At 62.4% G+C, this 27,856-nt stretch overlaps 3 protein-coding genes across 3 annotated transcripts in view; all 3 read left to right on the forward strand.

The window, feature by feature from the left end:
* ABCA2 (ATP binding cassette subfamily A member 2) overlaps nucleotides 1-27,856 on the forward strand; it is a 129,331-nt gene that overhangs the window by 78,092 nt on the left and 23,383 nt on the right. The gene's annotated exons all lie outside the window — the stretch shown is intronic.
* Nucleotides 3,446-8,333, forward strand: LOC104300181 (POU domain, class 5, transcription factor 3). The gene is made up of 5 exons (XM_054174530.1): nucleotides 3,446-3,925; nucleotides 5,643-5,754; nucleotides 6,911-7,041; nucleotides 7,533-7,697; nucleotides 7,952-8,333. The coding sequence occupies exons 1-5, from the start codon at nucleotides 3,446-3,448 to the stop codon at nucleotides 8,201-8,203; spliced, it is 1,140 nt and encodes a 379-aa protein (XP_054030505.1). The 3' UTR covers nucleotides 8,204-8,333.
* On the forward strand, nucleotides 18,424-27,600 carry LOC128898663 (ATP-binding cassette sub-family A member 2-like). The gene is made up of 3 exons (XM_054174551.1): nucleotides 18,424-18,632; nucleotides 26,117-26,210; nucleotides 27,083-27,600. Exons 1-3 carry the CDS (start codon nucleotides 18,567-18,569, stop codon nucleotides 27,253-27,255), a joined length of 333 nt encoding a protein of 110 aa, XP_054030526.1. The 5' UTR covers nucleotides 18,424-18,566; the 3' UTR covers nucleotides 27,256-27,600.

The following is a 27,856-nucleotide window of genomic DNA, read 5'->3' on the forward strand; positions in this document are numbered from 1 at the left end:
CCCACCCACTCCCACTGCCCCTCGCCCCCGGGGCCGGGCCTTTGGCACCTCGGCAGGGCCGCAGATAAGGGCTATCGAGTCCCTGCATTGTGTGGAGCCTGAGCTCCCTGCCGGCCTTTGATCACGCCAGTCCCCCATCAGACTGATACCATCTCATCTGGTTTCTGCAGCCTGCAGAGTGGGTGCTGACTCACTGCCAGAGTGCCCGGGCACCATCAGGGATGCTTCACTCAGCCTGATGCCTGGGTGGCCCGGAGGTCTCCAGCTGCAGCCCTAGGTGAGCAGCATCACACCCCACATCACCCAGGACCACCTCAAGGCTCACCCCTGGGGAAGCCCAGCCTTGTGCCTCCCTCTCTGAGAGCCCCAAACTCCTGTGCTCTCCAAGCCCAGCAGCCTCTCAGAGCACGCCAGGGATTCCGGGGAGTCTCAGCGCTGAGACTCTCATCTCCTGGATGTGCCTCTGGGGAAGACCCCCTCAGTCAGGACCCCCCAGGCAGCCATGTCCCCACCCCATGTCCGGGCACAGAAGAGTCATTTGTCCTGGGATGAGACTGTGCCACAACTATCCCAGGACAACCTGGGGTGTGGTGCGGGGTCTGTGCTCAGCCCTGGCCGCCGGTTCCCCAGCTGTAAAGCCACAGGGAGGTTGGGGTGGGCTGGTGTGCTCAGGCACTGCGGTAATATGGGCACTACCCAAATGACACCCTGGGCTCTGCAGTGCCGAGGGGACAGAAATGCAGCCAAAGCGCAGTGCCATGGAGGAGCTTTGAAGCTGAACCCACTGTCCAGCTCTTCTCACACGGACCTCAGCTGAAGGCTGTGGCTGGCCCCTGACCATGGAACCCTGACCCACCACACACAGGGCTGCAGCCCACCAAGGTGTGATTGATTGCCATAGAAGGTCCCCACAGCCCTGATGGCTTCTCCATCACCTGCCCTAGGAGAGAGGGTGGGCTGACAGGGAGTTGTCTTAAAAATCTTGCCTCTAAACCAGCGCCAGTCCAGCACCAAACCTGCACACTCAGCACAGGGAAGACAAACATGTTCGTTTGTCTCCCCCAGACTACTGCCAACTGAGCTGGGGAGCACAGATGCATTTCTTTCTGCTCCCCTTTTCCTGGCAGGATCCTACCCATCCCTGGCTGCACTGCAGACCACAGAGCTGAGCTTGGAGCAGGAGCAGGCGCAGGCGCCAGCCATTGGGGTGATGGAGCCTGCAAGAGGCTCTGCTCCAAAGCAGACAGATGGCCAAGCCCCAGCCACCGGTACACAGTGACCCTGCACAATAACCGGGGACCTCACACAGTCCCCCCAAAACGGCCCCATTGAAATGTGTGTGAGGACACACACCCCGAGAAACCCCACTGACTGCCTCCACATCCCCCAGCTAAACCCAGCGCCGCCACAATGGCCCTGCTCCTACAAAGGGGCCGGTTCAAAGTCAACGTCTCCCTTCCCCTCTGCCTGTATATGAAAGGGAGCAGGAATGCGTTTGAGGCCTCGGAGGGCTTCCTGGGGGGATGGAGAGAAAAAGCAGGTTGGCAGGAGGAGCGGTCCGGCCCGGGAACAATAAATCAAAGGGATGGAGAGTTACTGCCCGGGCAAGGATCTTATGAAACCCCAGGCCACAGCGGGGGGGGCAGGAGGAGCAGGGCTGATGGCTGGGATTGGAGTCCCGCAGCGATACTTCCCCTGACTGCTGAAACAGCGAAGTTGGGCCTGCACGGGCCAACGGGGTGCAGGCACCCCCAGGGCATGGACGAGTCCTGCACCCATAGGGAAGGTGCCCCGTGGCATGGGTTTCCCCGGCAGGTCTCACAGTGTGGGACTCCTTCAGGGCTGCCCACAGCCCTGCTGATAAGTGTTTTGCATCCTCAGGTCATTTCCCTGTGGCTGTGCTCCCTCCCCACAGCAGCCAGGCATAGCCAAAGTGGGCAGCCTGGCACATGCCCAGCCGTGAGTCTGCAAGGGTTCCAGCTCATCCCCTTGGTCATGTGTGTTTTTTCCCTTGAGGAGGGGTGGCTGTGCTGCTCTCCATGATGTGTGGCAGTGCCAGCAGCTGGGTCAGGGACTGCTGCTGGCATTGTGGGTGACAATCCCTTGATGCCCGTCCCTGGGTGCCAGCACTCTTGGGAGCCAGAACAAATGCATCATAACCAGCACCAAGTGCCTTCCCCCAGTCCCGCCAGCAGCCCCATACCCACACCACTGCTGCAGGGGATGCTCCTAAACCTATCTCCTTGGCTTATCTCTAGTGCCAGACGGCCCGCGGGCTCCTGGTAATCCAGGCTAATACACAGGGAGCAGTGCTGGCAGAGGGATCGCCCCTCACCCTGCTCTGGCTGGACTAAGGGGGTGCCTGCGCTGGGGATGCCCGCGCTGCTGGGAGATGCCCGTACCTGGTGACACAAGGTGATTAGTAAATCTCCCTTCTTCACTGGGAACCGGCAACAGGCAGGCAGATCCCAGCAGAGCCCTCCTGTGTGGCAGCAACAGGCCTGAGGAAGCTTCCAGTGCCGTGGAAGGAGTGAGGGAAGGGGAAAATGCCTGGAATCGGCCCCGATAGCGCCATTGTGAAGGGCAGCGTGAGAGGAAAGCCCTTAAAGATAGAGAGAATTCCCAGCGCGCTCCATTGTGGAGCAGATGGGGCCGATAGCCGAGGCTGCGATTAGCTCCCAGCCGCGGCACACCCAGCGGTGCTGGGCACTGCCTGCACAGCCGCTCCGAGGCACAGCCTTCCTCAGTGAGGTGAGACAGAGGAGAGGGGCAGCGGGACGGAGGCAGCTGTGGAGCCCCATTTCTGTTCACGACTTTGCTGGACACCTCACGGGTGTGAGATCTGCCGCCGGGACCTCCAGCGGCACGACACCAGCGCCCTCGGCACTCGCCCTTAGCCAAGAGGCTGCTGCGGCTGCAGGCAGGCTGCCAGCCGGGCCTGACCCCCGGCCTCTGCTCATGATGTGTCCCCATTTCCCAAAGCAACCCTGGGTCCCTGCCCGTGCCCCGACCCGGCAGCGCTGGGGAGTTCCTAGGCGGGGAGAAGGGGAGGGCGATGATGCTCCAACATTTAGAGCTGTAGGTCCCGCAGAGCACCCCCGAGCACGGGGCCGGAGGGATGCGAGAACGGCAGCGGGACTGACCCCGGCCCTCTGTCCCCCACAGCCCGAGGGCACCGGCCCGGGCGGCCTCAACCTACCTTCCCTCGCACCTGCCCTCCCCTCCCCCTCCCCTCGCCTGGGGGATCAAGTTCACGCCCGACCCACCGGTGCGGGGCCAATGAGGCCGGGCTCTATTTCCATATGGCCTGGCCCGGCCCGGCTCGGCCCAGCCCCGCCGCCTTCAGAGGCACTGGTGGTGCCACAGCAGGGAGGCAGCGGCCGGCGGGCAGGCGGGCCGAGCCCCGCAGCCCCCCGCCGCATGGAGCCTTAGGGCCTCGGGCAGCATGTTCAGCCCGGACGGCGGGCTGCCGGCCGCCCCCTTTGGCCTCTTGCCCGACGGCAGCCCACCCTTTCCCCGCAGCAGCTTCGACGGGGCGGCCGCCCAGCCGCTCTTCTTCCCTTTCGCCGCTGAGCCCGAGGCCGCCCGCGACCCGCAACCGCCCCGCGCCTGGCTGCCCCCTCCCGGGCCCCCAGCCAAAGCGGAACCGCGCCCGGGCCGGCCCTGCCGCCAGCCTGAACCCGAGCCCCGCGCCGCGGGCTGCTGCGGACCGGCCTGGCCCGCCCCGCCGTGGGCCGGGCCCCCAGCCCCCGGCCCCGCCGCCCTGCCCGGCCCGCCCTTCCCCGGCCCTGCCGCCAACGCCTTCCCCGCACCCCCGCTCTGCCCACCTGCCCTGCAGCCGGGCTCCGGCGGCCTCTCCGGGCTGAGCAGCACCGGCAGCTCCGCCGCCAGCGAGGGCGGACACTCCAGCGACAGCGGCGACGAGGTGAGACCCGACGGGATGGGGACGGGTTGCCCTGACCCCGGCGAACTAGGTAGTCCGGCACCTTTCTGGGGCACCGCTCTGTCCATCGTCCCTCGGGGGCAGGGAGCCCGGTCAGGGCTGGCTGCCGTGGGGCCCTGTCGAGGCAGGGAGCTGCCTGGCCACTCCCCGGCAGAAGCCAGCGGAGACCCCGCTGGGGCGGCTCTACCTGCTCCTCTGCCGGTGTCCCCCTGGGCGCAGCCCTAAAGCGGCTCTACGTGTCCCACAGCAGAGCCTCGTCCCTCCGCGAGGGAAGCACCTCGGAACAGGGTTCGTTGGGATGAGAAAGGAGAATTTAGGGACTCGCAGGGAAAGCTTGGCCCGGCGCTGACCTCCCTGACACGGGACGGTAGACGGACCTGTTCCTGCGGACGGTCCGCAGTGCGCGATGCTGCAGCCGGCTCGGGGAAGCTCGGGGCACGCAGCGCGCCTCCCCCGGGTTCAGCTCCCTCCAGATCTCATCCCTATGGGGATGGTGGCTGCTGCCTCGAACGCCCCTGGGGGGACCTCCGCGGGCACCGACGGCAGTCGGGGTGCGGGCAGAACAAATGTAGAGGAGGGGCTGGGCTCGAAGGGCTGTCGGCACGATTGGCAGTTGTGCCTTGCGGTTATTTAATATTTTTTAAGCCTTGGTATCGTACAAACCGCTCCTCCACGCACGGGCGCCGCCGGCAGCAGCAGGCGGTGCCGGGATCGGCCGCAAGGTTCCGGCTGGGGTTGTGCGGAGCTGCTGCGGAGGACGCGCCGCGGGGACTCGAGAGCTCTCACGCGTTCCTCCGAGGGAAGCCGCGGGTCGCAGCCCGCCGTCTTGGGGCCGGGGGGGTGGGGGTGTTTTAGCGTAGGGAGAGGCAGGATTACTGAGTGGCAGGGATGCGCCGGGCTTCCCACAGCCGATGTACGTCGGGCATTAAAAGCCGAAACTCGGGGGCACGAGGGATGTCTACAAAACCTGAGATTTGCGCTGCAAACGTGGAAATATGGCAAAAAGTTGCAAAGGAGCCCCGCAGCAGCTGGAAGCTATAGTGCAGAGCCGAAGGGGGCACCTGGATGAGCACCTTCCCAGGAGGAAAGGCCCTGTTAGTGGCAAAGAGGTGTCTGAACCCCGTTCGTGTCATGGGCGCTTCCCTGAGCTGCCCCCCTTGCCCAGAGGGGTGGGCAAGAGTGTGGGAATGGGGTGGCCACTGCCCGTGGTAACTGACCCCTTGGGGATGTGTCATGGAATGCATAGGAGTGGGGAGTCCTGGGGCCAAGGGTGAATGAGTGCTGCCACTGGTCAGGAGGGCATAGCCCGAGGAGACATTCTCAGGGCATGTTGGGGCAGAGCAGGAGCTCTCGGGTGCTCCTGAGACCTGCTTGCTTTTCCCCAGGTTCTTGTGCTACCCTTGGCCTCTGCCAGGCCACTGAGGTGATTGCTGTGTATGGGTGTCTGGGGGGATCAGGATAGGTTGGAGGAGCTTTTTGGGTCCTTGAGCAAAGCTCCTTCTCCAGGGATTAGGAAAAACACAACTCCTCACTCCAAGGATCCCATCGCACAGGGGGGGCAGTGGCTGTTGGTGCTGCCCAGGACTCAGCTGGGCCCTCCTCTGTCCCCATCTCTGTCTCACGCTGACCCCAACACATCGAGAGATGTGGGTCCCGGCAGCCCTTTGTCCCCTCTCAGTATGTCTCTGTCCCTGCCCAGGACACACCAACCTCCGAAGAGCTGGAGCAGTTTGCCAAGGACCTCAAGCACAAACGCATCATGCTGGGCTTCACCCAGGCTGACGTGGGGCTGGCGCTGGGCACCCTCTACGGTAAGGGTGTGGGTAAGGGTCCTCTTTTTTTCCCGCCACACCCGGGGGGAAGGGAGAGGCCTGGGAGGGGGATGGAGCACCTGGGCAATAGAGATTTCTGCTCCTTAACGACCTGCAAACGAGGCGGTGAGCACCCGCCCCAGGGCTGCTGGGGCTCCCCAGCCCTGTTAAGTGCTGCTCAAGTTGGAATTGTTTTGATAACAGGGAACCAGTTCAGAATAGATCATGGAATCTTTTAGACCATCAGGTCCAACCTTTAACACTACCAAGTCCACTGCTAAACCATCTCCCCCAGCACCAAATCCACCCTTCTGGATGGGGTCTCCACCATTGACCTGGGCAGCCTGTTCCAGGGCTTGACAACCTGTCTGGGGAAGAAGTTTTTCCTAGCCTTCAATCTAAACCTCTCCTGGGGTAACTTGAGGCCGTTTCTTCTTGTCCTATCACTTATTACTCAGGCAAAGAGTAAGACCCCCACCTGGCTCCTTTCAGGGAGTTGTAGGGAGCCAGGTGGTCTCCCTTCGGCCTCCTTTTCTCCAGTCTGAACAACCCCAGTTTCTTCAGCCCTCTTCTCCAGACCCTCCGCCAGCTTTTCCCTCATTTCGACCTGCTCCAGCACCTCAGTGTCTTTAAGTGAGGGGTCCAAAACTGAACCCAGGATTTGAAGTGTGGCCTCACCAGTGCCCTGTATGGAGGGGCAATCCCTGCCCTGGTCCTGCCAGCCACACTGTTGATGATACAAACCAGGATTCTGATGGTCTTGGCCACCTGGGCACACCGTGGCTCTTCTTCAGCCACTTTTGACTGACACCCCCAGGTTCTTTTCTGCCAGGCAGTTTCCCCAGGCCTGGAGCATGCACAGGGTGGTTGTGATCCAAGTGTGGGATTCAACATTTATTCTTATTGAACCCCATACAGCTGGCCTCGGCCCATCAATGCAACCCGTCCAGATCCTTCTGTAGAGCCTCAAACAGATAATAGTTTAAAACAGCTGCATCTGCTTATTGGAGAGTGTTTCAGTGCTTTGCACCCCTGCTGAAGCTGCAGGGAGAGGCCTTTCCTAGTCCCCTGTCCCAGGGAGGGATGCTGGGAAGGGATTCTGGGGGGCTGCTGCGCAGAGGCAGGGCGGTGTGTGATGTCCTGCCTGCCCACACAGGGAAGATGTTCAGCCAGACAACCATCTGCCGCTTCGAAGCGCTGCAGCTCAGCTTCAAGAACATGTGCAAGCTGAAGCCGCTGCTGCAACGCTGGCTCAACGAGGCAGAGAACACGGACAACATGCAAGAGGTGCAGGGCTGAGGGAGGGATGGGGGTACCATACCCTGGCTGCAGCTTCTCTCTTACATGTGGGGTTTGGGAGAGAAAAAGGGGGCGGGCAGCAGGTGTCTTGTGCCATAGCTGCGTCTCACTGGCACAGCTTCAGTCCAGCTGTGAGCATACCACTGGGTATCACCTGCCAGGCTGGGGGGCAGCCTGAACTCCCTTCCCCACTGAGCCCCTGTGGTAGCTCCTGGTAGAATCTTGGCTAAGTTGGAGGTGCAGCTTGTTGCTGCCTGGTGGGGTGTGGGGGGACACATCTACCCCCCCCGCCCCAGCTACAGGCAGTGGTGGGACGCTGGGAATTGCTCTAGTCACAGTGCAGTGGTGCTCAGGGGACAGTTGTGGGGTCAAAGCTTGTCCCATCCCTCCCAGACCTCTGCAGGCAGCCAGATGTATGTCCAGAGCATGGTGGGGACATTGCTAGCCCTGTAACCCAGTGTGTGGTCTCTCCTTTCCAGATGTGCAATGCAGAGCAGGTGTTGGCTCAAGCCCGGAAGAGGAAACGCAGGACCAGCATCGAGACCAATGTGAAGGGGACCCTGGAGAGCTTCTTCCGCAAGTGTGTGAAGCCCAGCCCCCAGGAGATCTCCCAGATTGCCGAGGACCTCAACCTGGACAAAGATGTAGGTTGGGAGGGTTTGGATGGCTATCCCCATGGCCACGGTTCTTGAGCACCTACGTCAGGCCAGTTTGATACTGGAAGCTGTGTGGGGGTGTCCAAGGTTGGCAGCTGTCATCAGCCTGTATGAACCCATGCCCCTGGAGGAGCCGAGTTAGGGAGGGGGCTGTGAAGATGTCACCAGCAGAAAGGTCTCTGTCACTTACACAGTGCCTGGGCCTGCCCCCCTCACCCTCCCTTGTCTCCTGTCCCTCACAGGTGGTCCGAGTCTGGTTCTGCAACCGGCGTCAGAAAGGCAAACGGCTGCTGCTGCCCTTTGGCAACGAGGCGGAGGGGGTGATGTATGACGTGAACCAGTCCCTGGTGCCCACTGGCCTGCCAATTCCGGTGACATCCCAAGGCTACAGCCTGGCACCCTCCTCCCCAGTCTACATGCCACCTTTCCACAAGGCTGAGATGTTCCCTCAAGTGCTGCAGCCTGGGCTCTCCATGAGCAACAGCAACCACTGATCCAGGGGCTGTGGGACACAGCGGCTGGGCTGGCTCTCTGGGGCAGCTTCCTCGCCTCTTTGCCCTGAGAAGGTACCACGGGCACAGCCCTGCTCCCAAGTCCTGCCTGGGTGCTCACTGGGCTGCTTTAGGGCTTTTGGAGATGAGGGCAGGGGAGGGGCTGGGAGCCTGGCACAGGAATGGTGCCCACTCTGCAGTTGCTCCCAGCCCATCCCAGCTCTGTGAGCTGCTGGTCCCAGCAGCGTCGGCTCCCCTCTGACCTCTCCTGGGGGGCAGCTGTTGCTGCCTCGTTGCACCCCACCAAGGCCAGGTGTGCCCGGGTCACTGAGTGGAGCTGCCTGCCTGGTGCCAGCCCAGCTGAGCCCCTCTCCTGCAGGACCCAGAAATCAATACTTTTTAGCTTTTTTTTTTTTGGGGGGGGGGGTGGGAGGGGGGGGAGGGGGTGGTTTTATTTTGTATTCCAAATGGCTTTCCATTGTAGTTTTAAAAAGCAAAAGCCTTTGTAGTGTGCCTAGTTCCCCAGCTGCCTCCTCCCTGTCACATCAAGCAGGGCTAGGGTGCTGTGCCCAGGGCCGGGGTCCCCGGCATCTCTGCCCACCCTCGGGAGCCCCCAGCTGCCCCCCTGCAGAGTTTCACCCATCTGTGGCCTCTTGGTGGCATTCTTTTTTGGCGGGGAGGGGTGGGGCCCTCCCCGGCCCTTGTCCCCAGTGTCACCTTGTGCCCTCTCCAGTTGCTGTCCCCCTGTTTCAGCCTGGCTGGCCAGTGACCATCTGTCCCCAGGGGATGCCAGCCCAGGGGGCCACCACCATCCTGTCCGTGCTGCTCTCACCCCTCTGCCTTTCAGCCTGCTGTAGTTCATGGCTTTTATATTTTTGTTCTTAATCATGTTCCCTCTGGCAGTGAAATAAATTTCGGTTCTTTAGGGCATGAGAGTAAGTTTAACCCTTTCCTTGCCTCTTTGCTCCTGCATGGTGCCAGGCAGCAGAGCAGTGTGGGTTTGGCTGTGTGAGGTGCAGCAGGGCTGGACCGGTGCAGCCACATGCAGTGGAGATGTTCACATCATGCCAGCAGCACCTGGCCCTTTGCTGTGGGCATCTCAGCCCACTCCCAGGAGTGGTGGCAGCTTGGCTCTGGAGGGACAGTAGGTTGTCAGGGCTGTGGGCCTCCAAAGCAGAGGAGGTCAGGAGCATGAGGGTGAGCTGCTGTTTTTCCATAGCTGCTTTCTAGAAGGGTGGAAGCCCAGCAGGATCTTGCAGGCTTCTTCAGCAGATGCTGCAGACAGCCTCAGGGCAGGCAGGGCCGAGCAAAGGAAGCCTGACCTGTCCTGGTTGCAGGGCTGCCAGTGTGGCACTGGCAGGCAGAGTGTGGTCCAGCTGGAAGGTGCCAGGCTGGGTGAGTGCTAGGGCCTGAGGTGGTGGACATCAGAGATGCCAGCCCAGCCTTGGGCAGCAAGTGACTGGGTGCTGGCACCTCCCTTTTCACTGCCATGGCCTCTGCAGCCTAGCTGGGCACCAGGCTACCTCTGAGGGACTCTTTGAACTTGTTTCCCCACCCTGAGCAGAAGCAATGTATCTGCCAAGCCTTGTGAGCAGCCCCTTCTTCAGCTCAGCTGCCAGGAAGTGGTGGGTTTGCTCTTGGTGGTCATTAGGTGAGTGGGTGCATCCCAGGCTGGGTGCCAGCCCAGCAGAGGCAGGATACTCTTGGTTTGCCCTGTGTACCCCTATGTCTTTCCAGAGCCTAGGGTCTGCAGGCTGGGGACACAGCCAGGCACCCTCTGCCACTGCTGTGCTTTGCTTGCCTGGTGCTCTGTTGGCAGGTGCTGGAGACTGGCAGTTGTTGGGCTGGGTAGCAGAAGGTGTCCCCTGCTGTTTGCTTCTCCACGTTTCCATCAGCTGAGTTTTACCTTCCAAGTAAAGGCCAGGCAGGAGTCCTGGCCCCATCCTGAGACCCCCAAATCCTGCTGCTCCTGCACCCTGCCTGTGGGTGCTCACAGCTCCCCTACTCTGTGTAGTTGGCCCAGAAGACAAAAAGCAAAGCAGAGACTGGAAGCCACAGAAAGCAGAGGAGCCTGGCATGCCTGCCAAGTGCAGCAAGAGCTGGGCCAGTCTGGGTGAGCAGCTGCTGAAGGGTGCCGCTGCACACTGGGTATGAAGAGCAGGTCCCAGAGGGGTGGCACGAATGGAGGTGAGGCTGCAGTGAGGGAAAACTTGTGACCAAACGAGCACTTGCTATCAAGGGGGTGGATGGCACCAAGCCAAAGGGTGAGGGGCATGGAGCAGGGCAAGGTTGGAGCAGTAGTCCCTCATGTCCTGTCACCCAAATCTGATGCTGCCATGGGCCCTAGATGTGTGCTTCCCCTGGAGGCACCTGAACATTGCCTGTGCCCAGGGCGCAGGGCGCTGGCCTTGCAGCTGCCTGGGGTGTGTGGAGTGTATGTGGTGCAGGGTGTGCCAGGTCTTGGCAGTACCAAGGGCACACAGAGCAGGCTGTTGGTGCCTTAGGGTGCCCATCTTTGATCTGGGCTTGCTGCAAGGCTCTGAACACCAGCAGCTTGCTGGCTTCCTGCCACAGCAAGGCAGCACAAAACCACAGCCTCCTTCTGACCTGGCCTGGCACTGAGCAGGCCGAGATTGCTCTGGAAGGCATCCGGTGGCCTCACTGGCACAGCCACACTTGGAGCTCAGGAGTGGGTGAAGTGAGCTGCTGGGCTGTGCCTCTGCTCTGCTCTCCATCCTTGCCACAGGGTACTGGGCTCCCCCGAGGCTGCATTGAGGATGGCTCCTCCACCCCAGCCGGGAACGTCACCATGGGGTGAGCTGGGCTTTTGCCACCCAGCAGAAGATGCTTTTGAGGCACAGATCGGGGGGTGGTGGTGTTGGAGAATCCTGAGCCCACTATCAGCCCCCTGCCCAGCCCCCACACCACAGGCAGAGCCTCTGCAGCACTCTCCTTTATTTCTGAAGCACCCTGGCAAGGTTGATGTCAGGCTGGGGGGAGGAGGGGATCAGTCCTGCTTGACAAGAAATGAACTCGTGTGAAATCGCCCAAGGTCCTGGTGTGGCAACAGCTGGGCTGGGAGGGGAGGTCGAGGCTATGTCCCCCATGCCCTACGTCCTGGTCTGCAGGAGAGCGCTGCCTCCGCCCGTGCCATCTGCCCGCGTGTGCCAGCGCGCAGGCAGGGCGGTGCCGGCACTAGGAGCCGAACCACGTCCGCAGGTCGGGGTAGAGGCGGCCGCGGCGCAGGCTGGGGTAGGCGCTGCAGATGGTGCAGAGGCGCTCGGCCCAGTCGCTGTAGAGCTTCACGCTGTGCCCGCGCTGCCAGGCGAAGAACTGCCGGTAGCGGCTGGCGCTCATGGTGCGCAGGAAGCTGGCCAGCTCCGCCGGGGACGCGAAGTCGTCGACGTGGATGAAGGAGTCTGCGGGAATAAACTGCTCGTAGTTGGCCCGGGGCGGGCCCAGCACTATGGGCACGGTGCCAGCCATCAGGGAGTTCCTCCACAGCTTCTCGGTGATGTAGTCCTGGTGGATGGAGTTCTCAAAGGCCAGGTAGAACTTGGACTTGGATGTGGTTGCCAGGAGGCAATCTTTGCAAAGAGGCTTTTTGTTGGCTCTCCCGTATATGTTCACATGGAGGTGCCTGGAGAGGTTTCTGTAGACTCTGGCTCTTTCCTGAGTCCTTTGGTAGTTGCTGATAACCCAGGACACCAAGTTGGTCTTGGCAGGGATGTTCACGGTGGCTGACTGGTTGGGCACAAGCTTGCCGTAGGGCATGAAGATGTCCGAGTCCCGTCTGTAGGTCATCACCCAGTTGAAGGTCTGATTCCATCTGGATAGACCTTTAGTGTTGGAGGGTGACTCCAGGGAGACCCACACCCAGTTCTGCTGTGGTGGCCTCTCCTTTGGCAGCTTGTCCCTGCCAGGCTGGAGTCTGGTGTGGGGAAACACCACCACATCTGCCTGGCCCAGGAGCTGCCTCTCCATGGTGAGCCAGCAGCCTGTGATGCCATACAGCTTACGGCAAACGTCCCCACTAATGTTGGGGACCTGCTTTGAAGGCCATTCCCACACCAGAACCAGCAGCGGCTCAGCGTGCTTGGAGGCTTCTCTGGAGACCTCCGAGGGGGTGAGGAAGTGCTTCAAGTGCCAGAGGGTGGTTACAAGAACCCCAGCAGTGAGCACTGCTTTCATGCCAGGCCGAGCCCGCAGCGGTGATGCCCAGGACATGCTGCCAAGCTGGTTGTTACCTCGGAGGAAAGAACTGAGGCCTGGGAAGAGGAGGGGCCCCAGGGGCTGTCAGCATGTGGGGTGCAAGGGGTCGTGGATAGTTGGTACTGGAGGGGATGAAGGAAGGGCTTCTGCATGGACCCTGGGCACCAGCACTGCTCCTGGCACCTCTGTGGGCCCTGACCCACCCCAGGGTCTCCTGTGTACCTGCTGTCTCCCCATAGTAGTTTTTGTGTCATGCTTCTCTGTCTATAGTGTGAGCAGGGACCCAGACAGCTGATGGGCTCCAGCTGCCTCTCCCTTCCTGCCCCAAGCACCAGGCACTGCTCTCCACTGGGAGCCACTGGGAGGCTTGAAACCCTGCTTAGGGCTAGAGTGGAGCCTCCTGCCTGGGAAGTGCCCCCAACCCTTGCACCCTCCTGCTGTGACTGCAGGGCTCTCCCTAGCCCCAGCAGTGTGGGAGCTTGCAGCATCAGTGGCCAGTGCCTGGCAGGGACAGCTGAGTGGGCAGGGAGCCACTGGGACTGCAGCTGGTGGGGCTCAGCCCACAGGCACATGGGAACCCCAACCACAAGGTGCTTGCCCTACCATGGGCACCAACCGTGGCTTTCCTCTCAAGGTAACTTCTAACCCGTGTTGAGCGGCCAAGGCGCCCTGCCCAGCAGGGCTGTGCCAGCTGCTGCAGTGTGCTGGAGCCTGCTCTGAAGTGACTCCCTCCTTTTCCACTGCAGCTGCTGCAGCTTTACTGCAAAAAAAATCCCTTCCCTGCCTTGGCCCAGGAGCATGTGGAACACCTGAGCTGGGTTCAGGCTCCAGCTGCACCTGAAGGGAGGGTTGGGAAAGCTTTGCTGGCTCCCTGCACCCTGTGCTGGTGTTTTGGGTCCCTCTGCCCATCAGTCCCTGGCAATGGGGATGCTGCTCCCGTTTCGAGGGTGCTCTGGGAGGGGACAGCCCACCCAGGCAGTGCCCAGTTCCCTTTGGCAGTGCCAACAACTTACCCATTTCCCAGGCCCCGTCCCTGTGGCAGGCAGCAGTGCCGAGCTCGCACTTACCGGGGCAGGGCTGGTGCAGCAGTGCCTGGGGTGCCTGTGTCTCTGCCTGGGCATCTGCTGGCACTGGGCTGGGGCACTCGAGGGCTTCCTCTTTTCTGTGGTTTTGCCTCGTCCTGGCCCCACCATGGCTCCTTCCTGCTGCACATGGCAGCTGGCACAGCCCACTCCCAGCACTTCCCCTGTGCTGCAGAGACTGTGAGGTGCACCAGGGCTGGGTACATGCCCAGGGCCAGGTCAATGCCCCATGGCAGGGTGGCTACCCTTGGCCTGAGTGGGCACCCAGGGGAGTGCCCTTTGTTGGTTGGGTATCTTTGTCTTGTGCAAGTCCCATACCTGAGAGGGTAGCCTCGTGGCTGGGCAGTTGCCTGTGGCTGGCCCACAGCTGGGTGCATGCTCGATGCCAGTGTGGGACACTTGCTTAGCGCACACCCCGTGGCAGATGCTGCCTCATGGCTGTGCCCTGGCATCCACTGGAAAGGCTCCTGGTGCAGGGGCTGCTCAGCTCTGTGCCTGGGCATCCTTCCCCATCCCCCTGTGCTTCCACCACCACCCTCTGGCCAGCCTGTGGCTCCTTGGAGAAGGTGCTCAGGGCTCTACATGTGATTTCAGTTCCCAGCGTTCCCCAGATGCCAGGTTTGAAACCAAGGCTGAATTGTGGCTGTTCTGCCAAGAGCCTGCCCCAGCCGGGCTGCCCTGGGCAGGCTGTGCCTTTCCCAGGTACCCATCCCGGGCTTGGGGTTCTGGGATGGGCTCTGCATCCCCGTGCTGCACCACAGCTCTCCCGGCAGAGTGGAAGGGTCTGCTCCCATGACAGTGGAGTCTCACACCAGCTGCCCTTCCCCCACCGGGTTCCTGTGCCTGTGGCAGAGAGGTGCCAGGGGGCAGGGGTGAGGTTTGGGGCATCATGGGGGAGGGAACAAGGGGTAGAAATCCTTACCCCTTCTGAGCCCTGCCACTGCACCCTGACCTTGGGCACCCAGCCCTGCGGGGCAGGGTCCTGAGCCCCAGCAGGCTGCTCTGCCTGCAGCACTCCTGCCAGAGCCATGGCAGTGCAGGGGGTAAAAGCTGCCCGGTGGGACTGCTGAGCCCATGGGGCAGCTCTGCCAGCTGAAGCTTTGTGCCAAAGCACACCCCACAATGCTTTTGTTCAGAGCATTGGCACCTCGTCGTTATCGCTGCTGCTCTGCTTTTAGCCCTGGTTACTGAGGGCAGGATCCTTGGGGCTGGCTGCAGACCCCTGGCACAGGCAGCTCCCTCCAAGGTCACCCAGGAGCAGCCCAGCAGGGGGATGTCACTGGGCTCAGCCTGGAACGAGGCAATTCCCTGGCATTTGTGGCTGCCCACAGCAGAGCTGGTGGAGATGGAGGATGGCATCAGCTCCAGAGTCTCAGCCTGGTACTCCCACTGGCACCCTTTGTGCCAACAGCAGGGTCATAGGTGATTCCCTCCTGGTGGCTGCTGGAGTCAGTTGGTGCCTTGCCAGGCGCATGTGCCGGGGCCTTGAATGCCCTGCCCATGCTGGTGCAGGCAGGGCCCTGCCCTCAGCCTTGCCAAGGTGCCTCCTGTCTGCCACCCGCAGCCTGGTTGCAAACAGGATGCCAGCCTGACCTTGACTTCAACTGACTCATCTTGAAACTTCTGAAGTGGCACTAGCAGCTCCTCATTGCTGCCAAGCCCTGGGCACCTGTCCTGGCCAGGCTGTTTTCTACCAAAAGGGGAAGTGGGCACATGTGTGCCTCACTGGCCTCTGCACAGAGCTGCCTCCCATGCCAGGGCTCTGGACCTGCCTGCCCTTGTCTGGCCAGATGGTTGGTTGTTCTCTTTGCTGGCATTGCTGTCCAGGCACCAAGTCTCCCCAAAAGCCCTGGCACAGGAAAATAGATGGGAAAACTGTAGCAAAGGTGGGGAGTGCAGTCCCAAGGTGCACAGCACTGTGCCCAGAGCTGGCAGGGGCATACCCTGGCACACATATTGCTGGGCATGGGATCCAAAACTGCTCCCTGGGGGTCCTTGAGCACCCTTGGGGGCCTATGCCCCCTGGGGCACCCTGGCTTCTGCCAGCTGCCTGGATCCTGGGAGCAAGGATGGATGGTGGTGAGGTGCTGGGCAGCAACTGGGCACAGCACCATGCCACCACCCTGGTGCGTGCTCAGTGCTTCTCAGAGAGCCCTCAGAGGCCAACTGCAGCTCTGGGGCTGGCTGTTTCCTGTTATCTTTTCTCACCCCCTTTCAGCATTTCTGCCCTTTCATGATTGACAGCCCAGAGAAGGGGCACTGCACAGCCTGCAGGGCACCATTCCCAGCCTGACCTGCCTCAGCCCTGCCAGCTGCAGGACAGAGCTGCCAGCATCATCCCCACTGCTGTCCCCATTCCCTCTGCACAGCCCTAGGGACCATGTCCAGGACAGCAGCAGGGACAGCATCAGCCACAAGGTTTCCACAGGAGATGCAGGATTGGTGGCAGAGCAGGAGGGAGCTTTTCCCTGGCACTTGTAACCATCAACCTTGGGTGCTGCCCCAGGACACCTGGGCAGCAGGGATGATGCCCCTGGTGGGTACTTAGGGCCTCTGAGTCCCATGACCTAGGCACACAGCAGCACCAGGGCCAGCTCAGCCAGAGTGGATTGGGCAGAAGCCCCCAGCACCTGTGGCCAGAGCCTGGGACCGTTGGGTAACACGATGACACCAGCACAGAGCAGGGACCTGTGTGTGGCTGGGTGCTGCCATCTGCAGATGGCTCCACACACAGGAGCTTAGCCACCCTGCAAGGGATAGTGCCCAGGGCCCAATGTCCACAGAAGAGTTGGGCTGCTGGGGCCCTGGGCTGCTTCAAGGACCCAAGTTCTCAGCTGTGTTGCCCCATGGCATGCATGGGCTGTCTCTTTTGGCCCCTCACATGGTTTTGTGGTCATGCCAAGCAGAAGAGCTGTGAAGTTCACCAAGATCCACCCTGGAGCAGCAGGAGACTGAGGTGAGGGCTTTGAACCGCTGCAAACCACAGCTGCAGTCATGACCCTCTCCAGTGTGCCCCTGCCAGCTGAGGACCTGCTGCAGGGCAGGGGGTTTTGAGGTGTTTCTGTCCTGGGCTGCAGACAACCCAGATACAATCTTTTGTGAGGAGCCAAGGATGCCTGCAACCCTCCTTCCCAGGGACCAAGAAAAGCCAGTGCTGGACTGGAGAGTGTTGGCTGACCCCCCATGGCCCTACTTGCCTTGACACTAGTGAGACCTCGCCTGCAGTGCTGCAACCAGCTCTGGAGCACTCAACACAGGAAGGACATGGATCTGATGGAGAAGGTCCAGAGAAGGCCATGAAAATGATCAGGGGCCTGAAACACCTCTGCTATGAGGAGAGGATGAGGGAGCTGGGGCTTTTCAGCCTGGAGAAGACTCCACAGAGACCTCGGAGCAGCCTTCCAGTACCTGAAGGGGCTACAAGAAGGCTGCAGAGAGACTGCTCCCAAAGGCCTGCAGGGCCAGGCCCAGGGGCAGTGGTTTGAAATGAGAGCAGAGCAGATTGAGATTGGAGGTGAGGAACAAGTTCTGCCCCAGGAGGCTGCTGGAGCACTGCAGCAGGTTGCCCAGGGAGGGAGTTGAGGCCCCATCCATGGAGGCATTCAAGGTGAGTCTGGACAGGGCTCTAGTGGAGGATGTCCCTGCTGAGTGCAGGGCTTGGACTGGGTGAGCTCTGGAGCTCCCTTCCAGCCCAGCCCATTCCATGGCTCTGTGACACCAGAACTCACCAGAACATCAAAAAAGGGGAAACACCAGCAGACCTCAGACTGCTCTTGCCATCAGGATGCAGAGGGAAAAGGGCTGAGCCAGCCCTGCCACACGCCTTGCCCTGCTTCTCTCAATTCTGCCCACACCCCCTGCAGCACCGTCAAAGCCGCTGCCCTCCCCCAGGCACAGGGCCTGGCAGTGCCATACCTAACACCCTGTATCCCTGGGCATCCCCTGTCCCCCCTCACCTTAGCGCAGTGTTTCACCCAGAAGTTTGTTGAAGAATGGCTCTTTGTGGCAGGACAAGAGGAGCTTTTGTTAGAGCCTGGGCAGCTGTGGCAGAGCCTGCCTGAAATGCAGTCAGCCTTGGCACCAGCCCCTGGGGCTGGGGCAGCCAAATGAGTTATTTACAGCTCCTGCCTGCACTTGGCCCTGCTCACAGCATGGAGATGGAGAAGGGGAGAAGAGCTGGAGGGAGGGATAAGTTCTGAAATAAAGTAGAAGGGAAAGGGGCAGAACGCTTGCCTGGATGAATGCTTACTGCTGCGGAGGGTATTCCTCCCAGCCCTGGAGTCACAGCTGGGCAGGGGCTGGCACAGCTTGTTGCAGGCCGGTTGTTTCCCTCCAAAAATCCCATCCCTGCATGCCTCACCACTGCTCTGTGGGGCGGGCTGGGCAGGAGCTGGGGGCAGCTGGGCTGACCAGGATAGGCAGCAGCACGTAGGCACAGTAATGCCCCCCTGGCCCGCAGCCCTTCGCGGTGATGAGCTCCCCTGCAGCGAGGCTGTGCCTGGAGGGCCAGCGGCAGAGCCCAGCGAGGCCTGCCCGCTCCAGGTCTCTGGCCTGGAAAGGAGCTGGAGCAGGGCCGGGGGCAGCGCTTGGGGACCGAGGGTTTCCCTAGGGCAGGAGCCCTGCTCCCGGGCCCGGGCTCCAGCTGTGCCCCGGGAGGCGCAGGGTCCGGCTGCAGATCCTCAGGGGCATCGCGGAGCCAGGCTGTCCTCAGGGCGCAGCAGGCTCGGGCCCACCTTGGGTTGCGGGACGAGCCGAGCCGAGCCGAGCCGAGCCGAGCCGGGCTGGTCCGAGCCGAGCCGAGCCGAGCCGAGCCGAGCCGAGCCGGGCTGGTCCGAGCCGAGCCGGGCGGTGCGTGCGGAGCGGCCGCGGCCCAGCGGTGCCTTTAAGGGGCGGCGGCGGCGGCCCGGGGCCGGGGGTGGCGCCGTGCCGGGCTCCAGGCGGCGCGGCCGGAGCCTGTCCTGCTGTCGCTCGCAGCTCGCTGCGGCAGGCGCGGCCCGGCGGGGCATGGCGGGGGGCGGCAGGTGATCGGCGCGGCCGAGCCGAGGGAGCCCTGCGCGGGGCCGGGCCCGGCCATGGGGTTCCTGCACCAGCTGCACCTCCTGCTCTGGAAGAACGTGACGCTGAAGCGGCGCAGCCCGGTGAGCGCGGGGGCCGCGGCCGGGGGTGCCCGGCGCCGGAGCCTCCCTGCGGGCCGGGGAGGGAGGCGGCGAGGCCCCGGGCGGGGCAGGGCTGCGTGCGGGCCCGGGGGCGGCAGCGGCGGTGCGGAGCCTGCCTCTGCCGGGCCGGGGTCTGCCCTGCCGCCGGCCGGGCCTGGGCGCTGCGGGGCCTGGCGCCGGGGCCGGGCTCGCCGGGGGCTGCCGGCTGCGTGTGAGCCCTCGCCCCGGCTGCCCGCCCCCGCCTGGGCCCCGCCGCTCTCTCCCTGGGCTACCGGCAGCTGGGGCTTTCCTGCCCCGCTCCCACCCGTGTCCGTGGGAGCTGTCCGGGCGCGGTGGTCGCCGGAGGGGCCCGGGGCCGGGTGCTGGCTGCCCCGAGCAGCGTCCCCCGTCGCGGCCCGCTCCGTGCCGGCATCCCGAGGCACCTGACAGCCCTCTCCTTGTCCCCGGGGCCGCCCCTGCGCCCGGCAGAGCTTGCCCCGCAGGCTGTCGGTAGGCTTCCAAAGCCTATGTGGGTCAGAGCTGTCTCCTCTCCGTGGGCTGGAGAGGAGCTGCTGCTGTTCCGGACGCGAGGCTGAGGAGCGGGGTCCGGGGAGCTGCTCTGCCCCGGGGGTGGCAGAGGCGGCCGCACGGCAGCTGCTCTGTCGGGTGGCGAATCCGGGTGGTCCTGCCCGGCTGCTCCTCTCCAGGGCTGCCTTACCGAGCCCTGCCGGGCGGGCAGGAGGAGACCCAGAAAGGGACCCTGGCGGCGGGGCAGGGCCGGGGGCTGCGTGCGCTGGGCCCCAGGCGCCAGGTTATTTATAGAGGATGGGGGAGGGTAGCAAACTGCTGCTCCCGAGCTGGCAGTGTTCTCCTCCTTCCCCCTCCCAAATATCCTGCAGGCCTCATCCTGCTTTACCTCGCTAGCAGCCTGCCAGCATCCAGTCCTCCTTTGTCCCAGTGGCTGGAGCACCAGGTACCACCTGAGACGGGGGCAGGCAGGGGAGGGCATGGGCAGCAGGTGCCAGCTGCATTGGCATCCCCCGTGCCCCCCAAGTGGGTGAGGGGAGTGATGCTCTTCGGCTGAGTCATCCCTGCTCCTTGCAGAGATGTGTAGTCATGGTGAGGGGCTGCCTGGGACCCCTGCCCAAGAGGGTGAGATAGCTGGCACAGCTACACCCTGGCATCTGTTGTCCCTTAGCAATGGACCCAACCTGTCTGCCATGGCTGGTGGGGTTACAGACTGGGCATGTACATGTCTGCTGGGCACCCGTTTCTCTCTGACCCTCCCCAGTCCTGTGGGCAGCATGGGGGTGCAAAGCTGCAGGAGGACAAGGAGCACAGGCTTGGTTACTCCCAGTGTGGGGACCATCACTTTGTGTGTCTGCTTGCTGCAGGAGAGGTAGCACCCTCTTGCCCACCCAGCAATGCTAGGTGTGGATGAAACAAGAGGAGGACCACTTGTGTGCCAGGGCAAGAGCTGCCCCCAGTGCTGCAGGTGCAGAAGGATGAACTTGGTGCAGCTGCTGGGGTAGTCATGCCCTGAGAATGTACATGCCCTGTGCATGTCACCTACATCCTCATGCTTCTGCTGTGTGCAAGTCCCACGGTCAGCTTGTGCTCCCCATCGATGCAGGGATGTCATCCTGCCTGCTTCTGGGGGAGCCCTGCCCTGTGCCTGCAGCTGAGAGCAGAGCTGCCAGCCCTGGCCAGCCAGGGCAGTGCTGGGCCCTGTGCCAGAGCCCAGCATTGTCAGCTCCTGGTGTGAGTGTCCCTCAGCGCAGGTCTGACCTGGCCCCGGTCAGTGCTGGGTGCTTCACCAGGGAAAACCAAATCCATGCCCTGCCAGGCTGGTCCTGCTGTGTCAGGCAGAGGCTGGGAGGATTGGTACAGGGGAGGGGGCAAAGCGTGAGACCTCTTCCCTGCTGGGGGTTCATCCCTGGGGGGTTGGAATTGGGCACTGCTTGGCTTCTCCCAGCCTTACAGAGGGCGTGTGGTGTGTGCCTTGCCCACGCCCTGCCGGCAGCTGCCCTTTGGCACAGCCCTGTGCTGCAGGGTGCTGCCCTGGGGTAAGTTCCTCACCATGTGTGCTCTCCTCCCAGCAACATGCAGCAGCTGTGGTCTGTGGGGAGCAGACACCTCCTGCTTGGCTGAGGATGCTGCACTTGGGCTTGTGGGAGCAGCACTGCCCCTGAGTGTTGGTGGGCCTGGGAGGGTTGCTGTCGTGGCTGGCACCAAGGGCTGTGGGGGGAGCAGCACTGTAGGGAGGCACAGCAGTGCTTGCAGGACAGACTTGGTCCATGGGCACTCGGTGGGGTTGTGGTTGGTCTGCTCGAGGGTGCAGTGGTGGTTGGGCACAGGGAAGCTGCACGACTGGCTGGCCTTGGAGAGAGGTTTGAGAGATGTGCTTGTGAGCCACAGACCCATGTGTCACCAGCCCCCTTCACCACCAGTGAGTGCCTGCAGCCTGGCAAGCACTATCCTGTGCTGCCTCTGTAAGGCCTCGTGCCCTTGGCAGTGTTGGACTTTGCCTGGCGTGACTGAGCTGTTCTGGGGGCTGCTCTGAGGTCTGGCTCTGGTTTTGTTCTTTCTAAGGCAGAAGTTCAGGCAGGAGCCTCAGCACAACGGGAGTCTGAGCAGGAGCATCAGCAGCGCTTGGTGGAGGGAAGCGAGGCTGTGGGTGCCCGAGGATGGGCAGTTCCCTGGGGCAATGGCAGCCCTGTGCCATTGTCACTGTGCCTGCTGGGACACAGGATGAGCTCAGCTGTGTATATCCTGAGGGATGGGCTCCCTAAAGGCTTCCAGTTTAAACCTGTTGGATGTAAAAGTAACAGGTGATCACTCCACAGGGACTGCAGGCATGACTCAGGGTGCTTGGCTGCCTTCCCCATGACCCTCTGTGCCCATGCTTTGGGACAGGAAGGTGACTGCAGCTGGAGCTCCCAGCTCTGAAGTGCTGGTTATGAGAGGGTTGGTTTGGCCCTGCGGCAGTGCTGGCAGTTTGGAGTCCTTCTGGAGGAGTGATGAGCAGGGGCTGATGTGCCAGGTGCTGCTCTGGTGTCCCAGCATCTGTGGGGCTCCAGTCGGGGCTGCTTTGCCCTGGGCAGGGTTTGTGCCTTCTGCTCCTTGGCCAAGAGCTGGCAAGCTTGCACCAGCCAAAGGAGTTGTCCTGCCCTGCCAGGTTTGCCCCTTGCTCCTCAGCTGAGGGGAGGGATCATGATGCCTCCACACTGAGAAAGGCTGAAGTTTGGGGAGGGTCAGGGCTCCCTGTGCCTGCACTGGTGCTGCTGGGGCCAGGGGGGGCTGATCCCAGCCCCTGCAGCAGGAATTGCCAGGGCTGGCATTGCCTTGGCTCTGGGTGCTCTTTGCCCCCTCACTGTTTGCAGCAGGTGTGGGGCAGGTGGGGCACACATGGGCTTGGCAGCCTGTTGCTGGTGTGGCAGTCCCAGGCAGCGTCCCTGTGAACTCTGCTACAGGGTGCCTGTGAGGGCTACCTGTTGCAGAGTGGCTGGTGGCCACAGTGGCCCTGAGGGCAGCTGACCATGAGGCACTGATCCTGCCGGTCTCTGCCTTGCTCCCTGCCGGCGGGGAGAGGCTGCAGGGAAGTCAGAGCATCCTTCCAGTCCTTCCACACCATGCCGCCAGCCCAAGCCCATTTGCTCTAAGGCCAGGCACTGTGTGCCTGTGGGTGGCTGTGTCCCAGTGCCATGGGCTGATGCAGGGGCGCTGCTGCTGGCACAGCTGTTACTGGTGCCATGTCCCTCTTGGTCTGGCAGACACAGAACCATGGAGCTAGCATGAGGAGAAACTGTGCTTGGCTTTCTCTGAGTTTCTGTTTCTGCCATGGTGGTACCAGGTCTGACAGAGGTCTTGACAAAGTCCATCCTCCTGCAGCCTCATCAAGGTATGTCCCCAGGCTGCCATGCCAGGGCCACAGGGCAGGCTGTGAGGGCTGGGGATGTGTCTTGCTTGGGGCAGGTGGCAGTGGGACAAGAGGTGAAAAGCACAACCTGCACTAAGCAAATTGCAACCAGAAGCAGGAGTGATGGCAGCCAGGCCTCAGTGGGGAGTTGACAGCTTCTGGTCGTGGCCTTGGCTGTGCTCATGGCTGAGGGCACAGGCAGGTGACTGGAAGGAGCCCTGGCAGGTGCCCAGCCAGGTGGTGATCATCAGTGGGTGTCTGTGGCCTGGGTTGAGGGCTCAGCTCAGCTTCGTAGGTCTGCCTGGTCACGGGGACCTTGCCTGTGCTTCCCAGCTGTGGGGAGGTGAAGGAGTCTTTAGTGATGATTCAAGGCTGGAGCCATCAAAAAAACGGAGAGAATTGTGCCAGCCTTAAAATGCTGTTGGAAAAGTTGGGGTGGTGCTTCTCCAGGATCTGACCCTTGAGGCTCCCCTGGGCTGGCACCTGCTGCTTCCAGCCCCGTGGGCAGCACTGGGACCTGCAGGAGAGGCTGGCAGGGAGCTTTCCTTCCCCAGGGAGGAGCTCGGCCTAGCCCTGCCTCCCCCCCCTGCTGTGTGCAGGATGGGGGCTGTGCAGGCCAGACTTGTCCTGGGCTGTTCCTGGTGCTGCTTCACCTGTGCTGGGCCAGGAGGAACCCTCGCAGGTGCTGGGGGAGGGGTGCTGCCAGGGCAGATGTGTGCTGCCAGGGCAGATGTGTGCTGCCAGGGTGAGGCTCTCCAGTGGGGTCTCCTGCTCCCTGGCTGCCCCTCTGCTGCACCGTGCTGGCCAGAGGTGCTGGCTGGGGGCTTTGGGGCACGTCTGGGAGGGGGCAGGAGCTGAGTTTTGGGTGGTGGTGATGGACATGGAGAGCTGCCTCAGCCTGGCTTGGCCTTGGGGCCATCCCCAGAACACAGCAGAGGGTCCTGCCCAAGCCAGTGGCCCAGCAGCGGTGGCAGTGTGACCCTTGGCTCCAGCGCAGCTCCTGCCGCCCCTGGTGCTGGCCGAGGCTGTGCCCGCTCTGCCAGTCTGTGTCCCATCCATGCTTTTGGCCTGGCAGCGTGGGAGCCATGTGAGCTGAGCTTCCCCCTGCCAGGGAGATGGCAGCCTGGGGCCAGCAGCAGCCATCAGCCTCTGCAGGAGTCGGACAGGATCCCACTGCCCTGTGCCCAGCCCGCAGCAGTGTAGGCCCTGGCAGACGTGCCTGTCGCCCACCGCCAGTGCTGCCAGGCAGATGTGAACCTGTGGCCTTGTCCTGCTCACCTTTCCAGCAGGCTGAGAAGCTCTTGTGCAGGGAATGTAACCCACAGAATCAGAACTGGTTTGGCTGGGAGACCTCCAGGATCATCCAGTCCAGCCTTCAGCCTAAGACCCCCGTGGCCTTAACCCATGGCCCCACGCGCCGTGGCCACACGTTCCTCGAGCACCTCCAGGGATGGGGACTCCACCACCTCTCTGGGCAGCCTGCTCCAATGCCTGATCACTCTTTCAGCAGAGAAATGTTGTCTAATCTCCAATCTAACCCTCCTCCGGTGCAATTCCAGGCCCTTTCCTTTCTGCCAGGCCTGCATGGAGCAGATGCCCCTGGCAGCAGAGCTCTGCTGCTGCTCAGGAGCTGTCCCATGCTCCCACCAGCCACTGCCACATGGGAACAAGATCCCCTGGGACCTGTGTCCCACCCTGGATGCTGCAGCTGCACCTCTGTCCAGATGTGTGTCAGAGTCCTCGAGGAGGGAGGACAGGAATGAATGAGAGGAGAGGGCAGAGCACACTGGGCAGTGCAGGGCATGGCCAGGTGCTGCCAGCCACTGGCCTTTCTCTTCCTCCCAGTGTTTCCTTCCCAGTCACCTGGATTCTGCCTTTCCCCTCCCTTGTTTCCTCACACAATCCCCAAATGTGGCCCCCATGTCCTGCACCCACAAACAGGAGCCCTTCCCCAGCCCCTGAGGACAGGCTGAGGGAGTTGGGGTTTGTGCACTCTGGAGAGGAGAAGGCTCCCAGGAGAGCTTCTTGTGGCCTTCCAGGATCTGCAGGGGGCTACAGGAAAGCTGAGGAGGGACTTTTAAGGGTGCCAGGGAGTGACAGGCCTTCTTCCATGAGGGTGGTGAGAGCCTGGCACAGGTTGCCCAGGGAGGTGGTGGAAGCCTCATCCCTGGAGGTGTTTAAGGCCAGGCTGGATGTGGCTGTGAGCAACCTGCTGCAGTGTGAGGTGTCCCTGCCCATGGCAGGGGGGTTGGAACTGGATGATCCTTGAGGTCCCTTCCAACCCTAACAATTCTATGATTCCATCCCCAGGCTGTGTCAGTGTTGGGTGCCCCTGCTGGGTGCCATCCCAGAGGGGCTGAGGTTCTCTTGGAACAGCATCCCCTCACCTTCCCCACTGATGTATGCCAGTGCCCCTGCCACACTGCGGGTGTAGGCAGCCCTGCCCCCTGCTCTACCATGCTGGAGAAGCCCCTGTGGGGCTAGACCCAGGAGCCAAGGGGCAGGAGCAGTTGTGGAGGTGCAGTGTGCCCTGCTCTGCTGCCACGTCTGCCCGTGGCTGTGCTGCCCCTGGTGCCGGCCCTGGCACGGGTGTGCAGCAGTGCAGGAGAGGTCAGGGACGGGGGAAGCCTCGGGAAGGAGATGAGCAGAAGGTCAATGACCACTTCCAAAATACAAGGGGACAGTCCCTGCTGTTGCCACTGAGGCCCCAAGAGTCCCCGGGGGAGCCTGGTACGGCCTGGCCTGGGTGTGGGGGATGGCCCCACGGGCGCGCGGGCACAGAGCCCCCATTGTGTGCCTGGTAAACAGGCGGCGGGGCGGGCAGGCTCCATGGGGCGGGCAGAGTGGGGCCAAGTGTTCCTTGCTGCCCCACCCTCCCCACTCCAGCAAGGACTGTGCCTGGGACTGGTGGTGCCAGAGAGATGGGGATCCCCTGGCACTGCCACTGCTCCTGCCCTTCTTTGCTCGGTCTTACTCAAAATCGGCAGCTCGGAGGGAGGGCAGTGCTGGAGGGCACCTATAGGTCCCACAGTCCTGCCAAGGGTGGTGCCCACAGGAGTGCTGCAGCCACACATGGGCAGAGGTGCTTGTGGCAGCAGGTCCTGGGGTCTCAGAACCAGCCTAGGGGCTGGTCTGGCCTGAAGTGAGCTGGGGTTGGCCCTGTGCCTCGGTTTCCCCACCTGCAGTGGTTCTCCTGTGAGAACCAGTGTCACTGTGATGTGGCCTGGGCAGTCCCTCCCAGTGCACACCACCAGCAGCTGCCTGTGCTGGCAGCATGCCAGGTACCTGCTCCTGCTGGAGGTGCTGATGCCCTGGCACCCTGTATGTGCTGCTACAGTGGGGATCCAGCCACTCTCTGGAGCCCTTCCCTCTGGTGCCCCAGGCAGGTGCAGGCAGGAGATCCTTGGGTGACTCTGAGCTGTGACTGTGCTGCCAGCCACATGTGAGATGCTGGCACAGTGGCACACTGGGCCAGCACCCCAGGGACTCCCATCCTGCCAATGTTCCGCCCTGGTGGCCGGGTCCTGTCCCCAGGTGTCACAATCCCTCTGCTTTGTGTCATTCCCAGTGGGTGCTGGCCTTTGAGATCTTCATCCCCCTGGTGCTCTTCTTCATCCTGCTGGGGCTGCGGCAGAAGAAGCCAACGATCCCTGTGAAGGAAGGTGAGTGCCAGCAGGGTGGCATGTGGGGCACCCGCACTGGGGGCCACCCTGAGGCTCTGGGGAGCTGCTTTAGCATTCTGAGGACCACCTGGGGGTGGGTGACTGCAACAGCTGGGCAGGGGCTGCAGCCGAGGGCTGGCAGGGCAGGTGTGGGGCTTGGAGAGCCTGCTTTGATTGGGTGAGCACACTGTAACAGAGCCAGAGCCAGGGCCAGCCCTGGGGGAGCTGCCCTGGGGCTGGCAGTGCCAGCCAGCCTGTGACTGCCATTGGCAAGGACATTTTGTGGGGGGAAGTGGGAGCTGGAACTGGGTGGCACTGGGAAGGGCTCCCTGCTCCTCATTGCTGGGGGGAGATGCACTGCCTGGAGCCCTGTGCCTGGCCGTGGGGTCTCAGGGGCTCTGGCAGGGTGGCTAAGTGATGGGGTTGGAGCTGAAGGCTTCTGGAGATGTTCAGCCTCGGTTCTGGCTGTGGCCATGGGTGCCAGTGCCCACAGGCTGTGGCAATGAGAGGAGATGGTGGAGTGCAGCTGCCAGGTCACCAGGGCTCAGCATGGCATTGAGACAGCCTGCGGGATGCCCGCCCCAGGGGGTGCCTTGGCACGGGTGGCGCGGTGGGGCCGCGGTGGGAGCGGGAGGCGGTGGCGGGGAGCGGATGTAACGATGGTGCCAGGCTGTGTTCCAGCATCTGCCAGCGAGGGAGAGCCCAGCTGCATGCCGCGGGTCCCGCTGCGGGCGCTGCCCGGCGCTGCCCTGCCCTCCGTCCTCTGTGGGGTTTTGGTTTGATTTTGTGTTCTTTTTGCTCATGTTTTCTTTTTCTTTCCCACCATCCATCCCCTGCCCGCCTGCCCTCCATGCCTGCACTGCATGCACCAGTCTGTAAGTTGATGGGGTGGGTGGGTGCCTCCCCCCCTGCTCCTGCCTGTGCCAGCTGCAGATCTGGGGGAGAAAGAGCCTGGTTTGGATCAATTCACTCTGGCCTAATCCACACCTCTGTAACCCTGCTGCTTTCCTCCAGAGCTGGTGAAGATGAGCTTGGGCAGAACTAGGTGGCCCCTGCCTGCTCCTCCTGGGGACTGCCCAGCTGGTGTCCCCACTGAGTTGTCAGTGATATGTTCCCCATGTCTTGGGGATGCTGGCAGTGATGTCCTGGCTCCCTGGGCTGCAGAGGGCTTTCCAGCCCAGGTGGAAGCTTCTTCTGTTCCATCTTCTCCTGGGGCAGACCCTGCTGGGTGCTGGCATCCATATGCTGGCCTGTGGTCCCTTATCTTGCCTGTACCCCACCCAGGACTAGTCTCCAAGGGGCTGGAGATGGTTGCCACCCCTGCACCTTTACCAGGTCCCTGTCACGGCACTAAGAGACTGAAGGCCTGCAAGTTGCCACTGGCTTTGTCACCAAAGCATGATGTGGCCACCACCATCTGTCCTGTGCCTGCAGCAGGCTATTGCCCTGACTGTGCCAATCCCTGCCTGCCCTGGGCTGTCCCTTGTCCCTGCCAGAAGCCCATCTTCACTAGCCCTGCCCACTGCCTCTTGTGCTAATGGCACTGACCTGTAAGTAACCACGGGGCCACCAGTCCAGGCACTGCCCAGTGACAACTTTTGGTCCCCTTCAGCCACGACCCTGTCTGGGTGCAGTGTGTGGAATGG

This window comes from Dryobates pubescens, chromosome 29 (genome assembly GCF_014839835.1).
Source record: "Dryobates pubescens isolate bDryPub1 chromosome 29, bDryPub1.pri, whole genome shotgun sequence".
In the NCBI taxonomy this organism is placed as follows: domain Eukaryota; kingdom Metazoa; phylum Chordata; class Aves; order Piciformes; family Picidae; genus Dryobates; species Dryobates pubescens.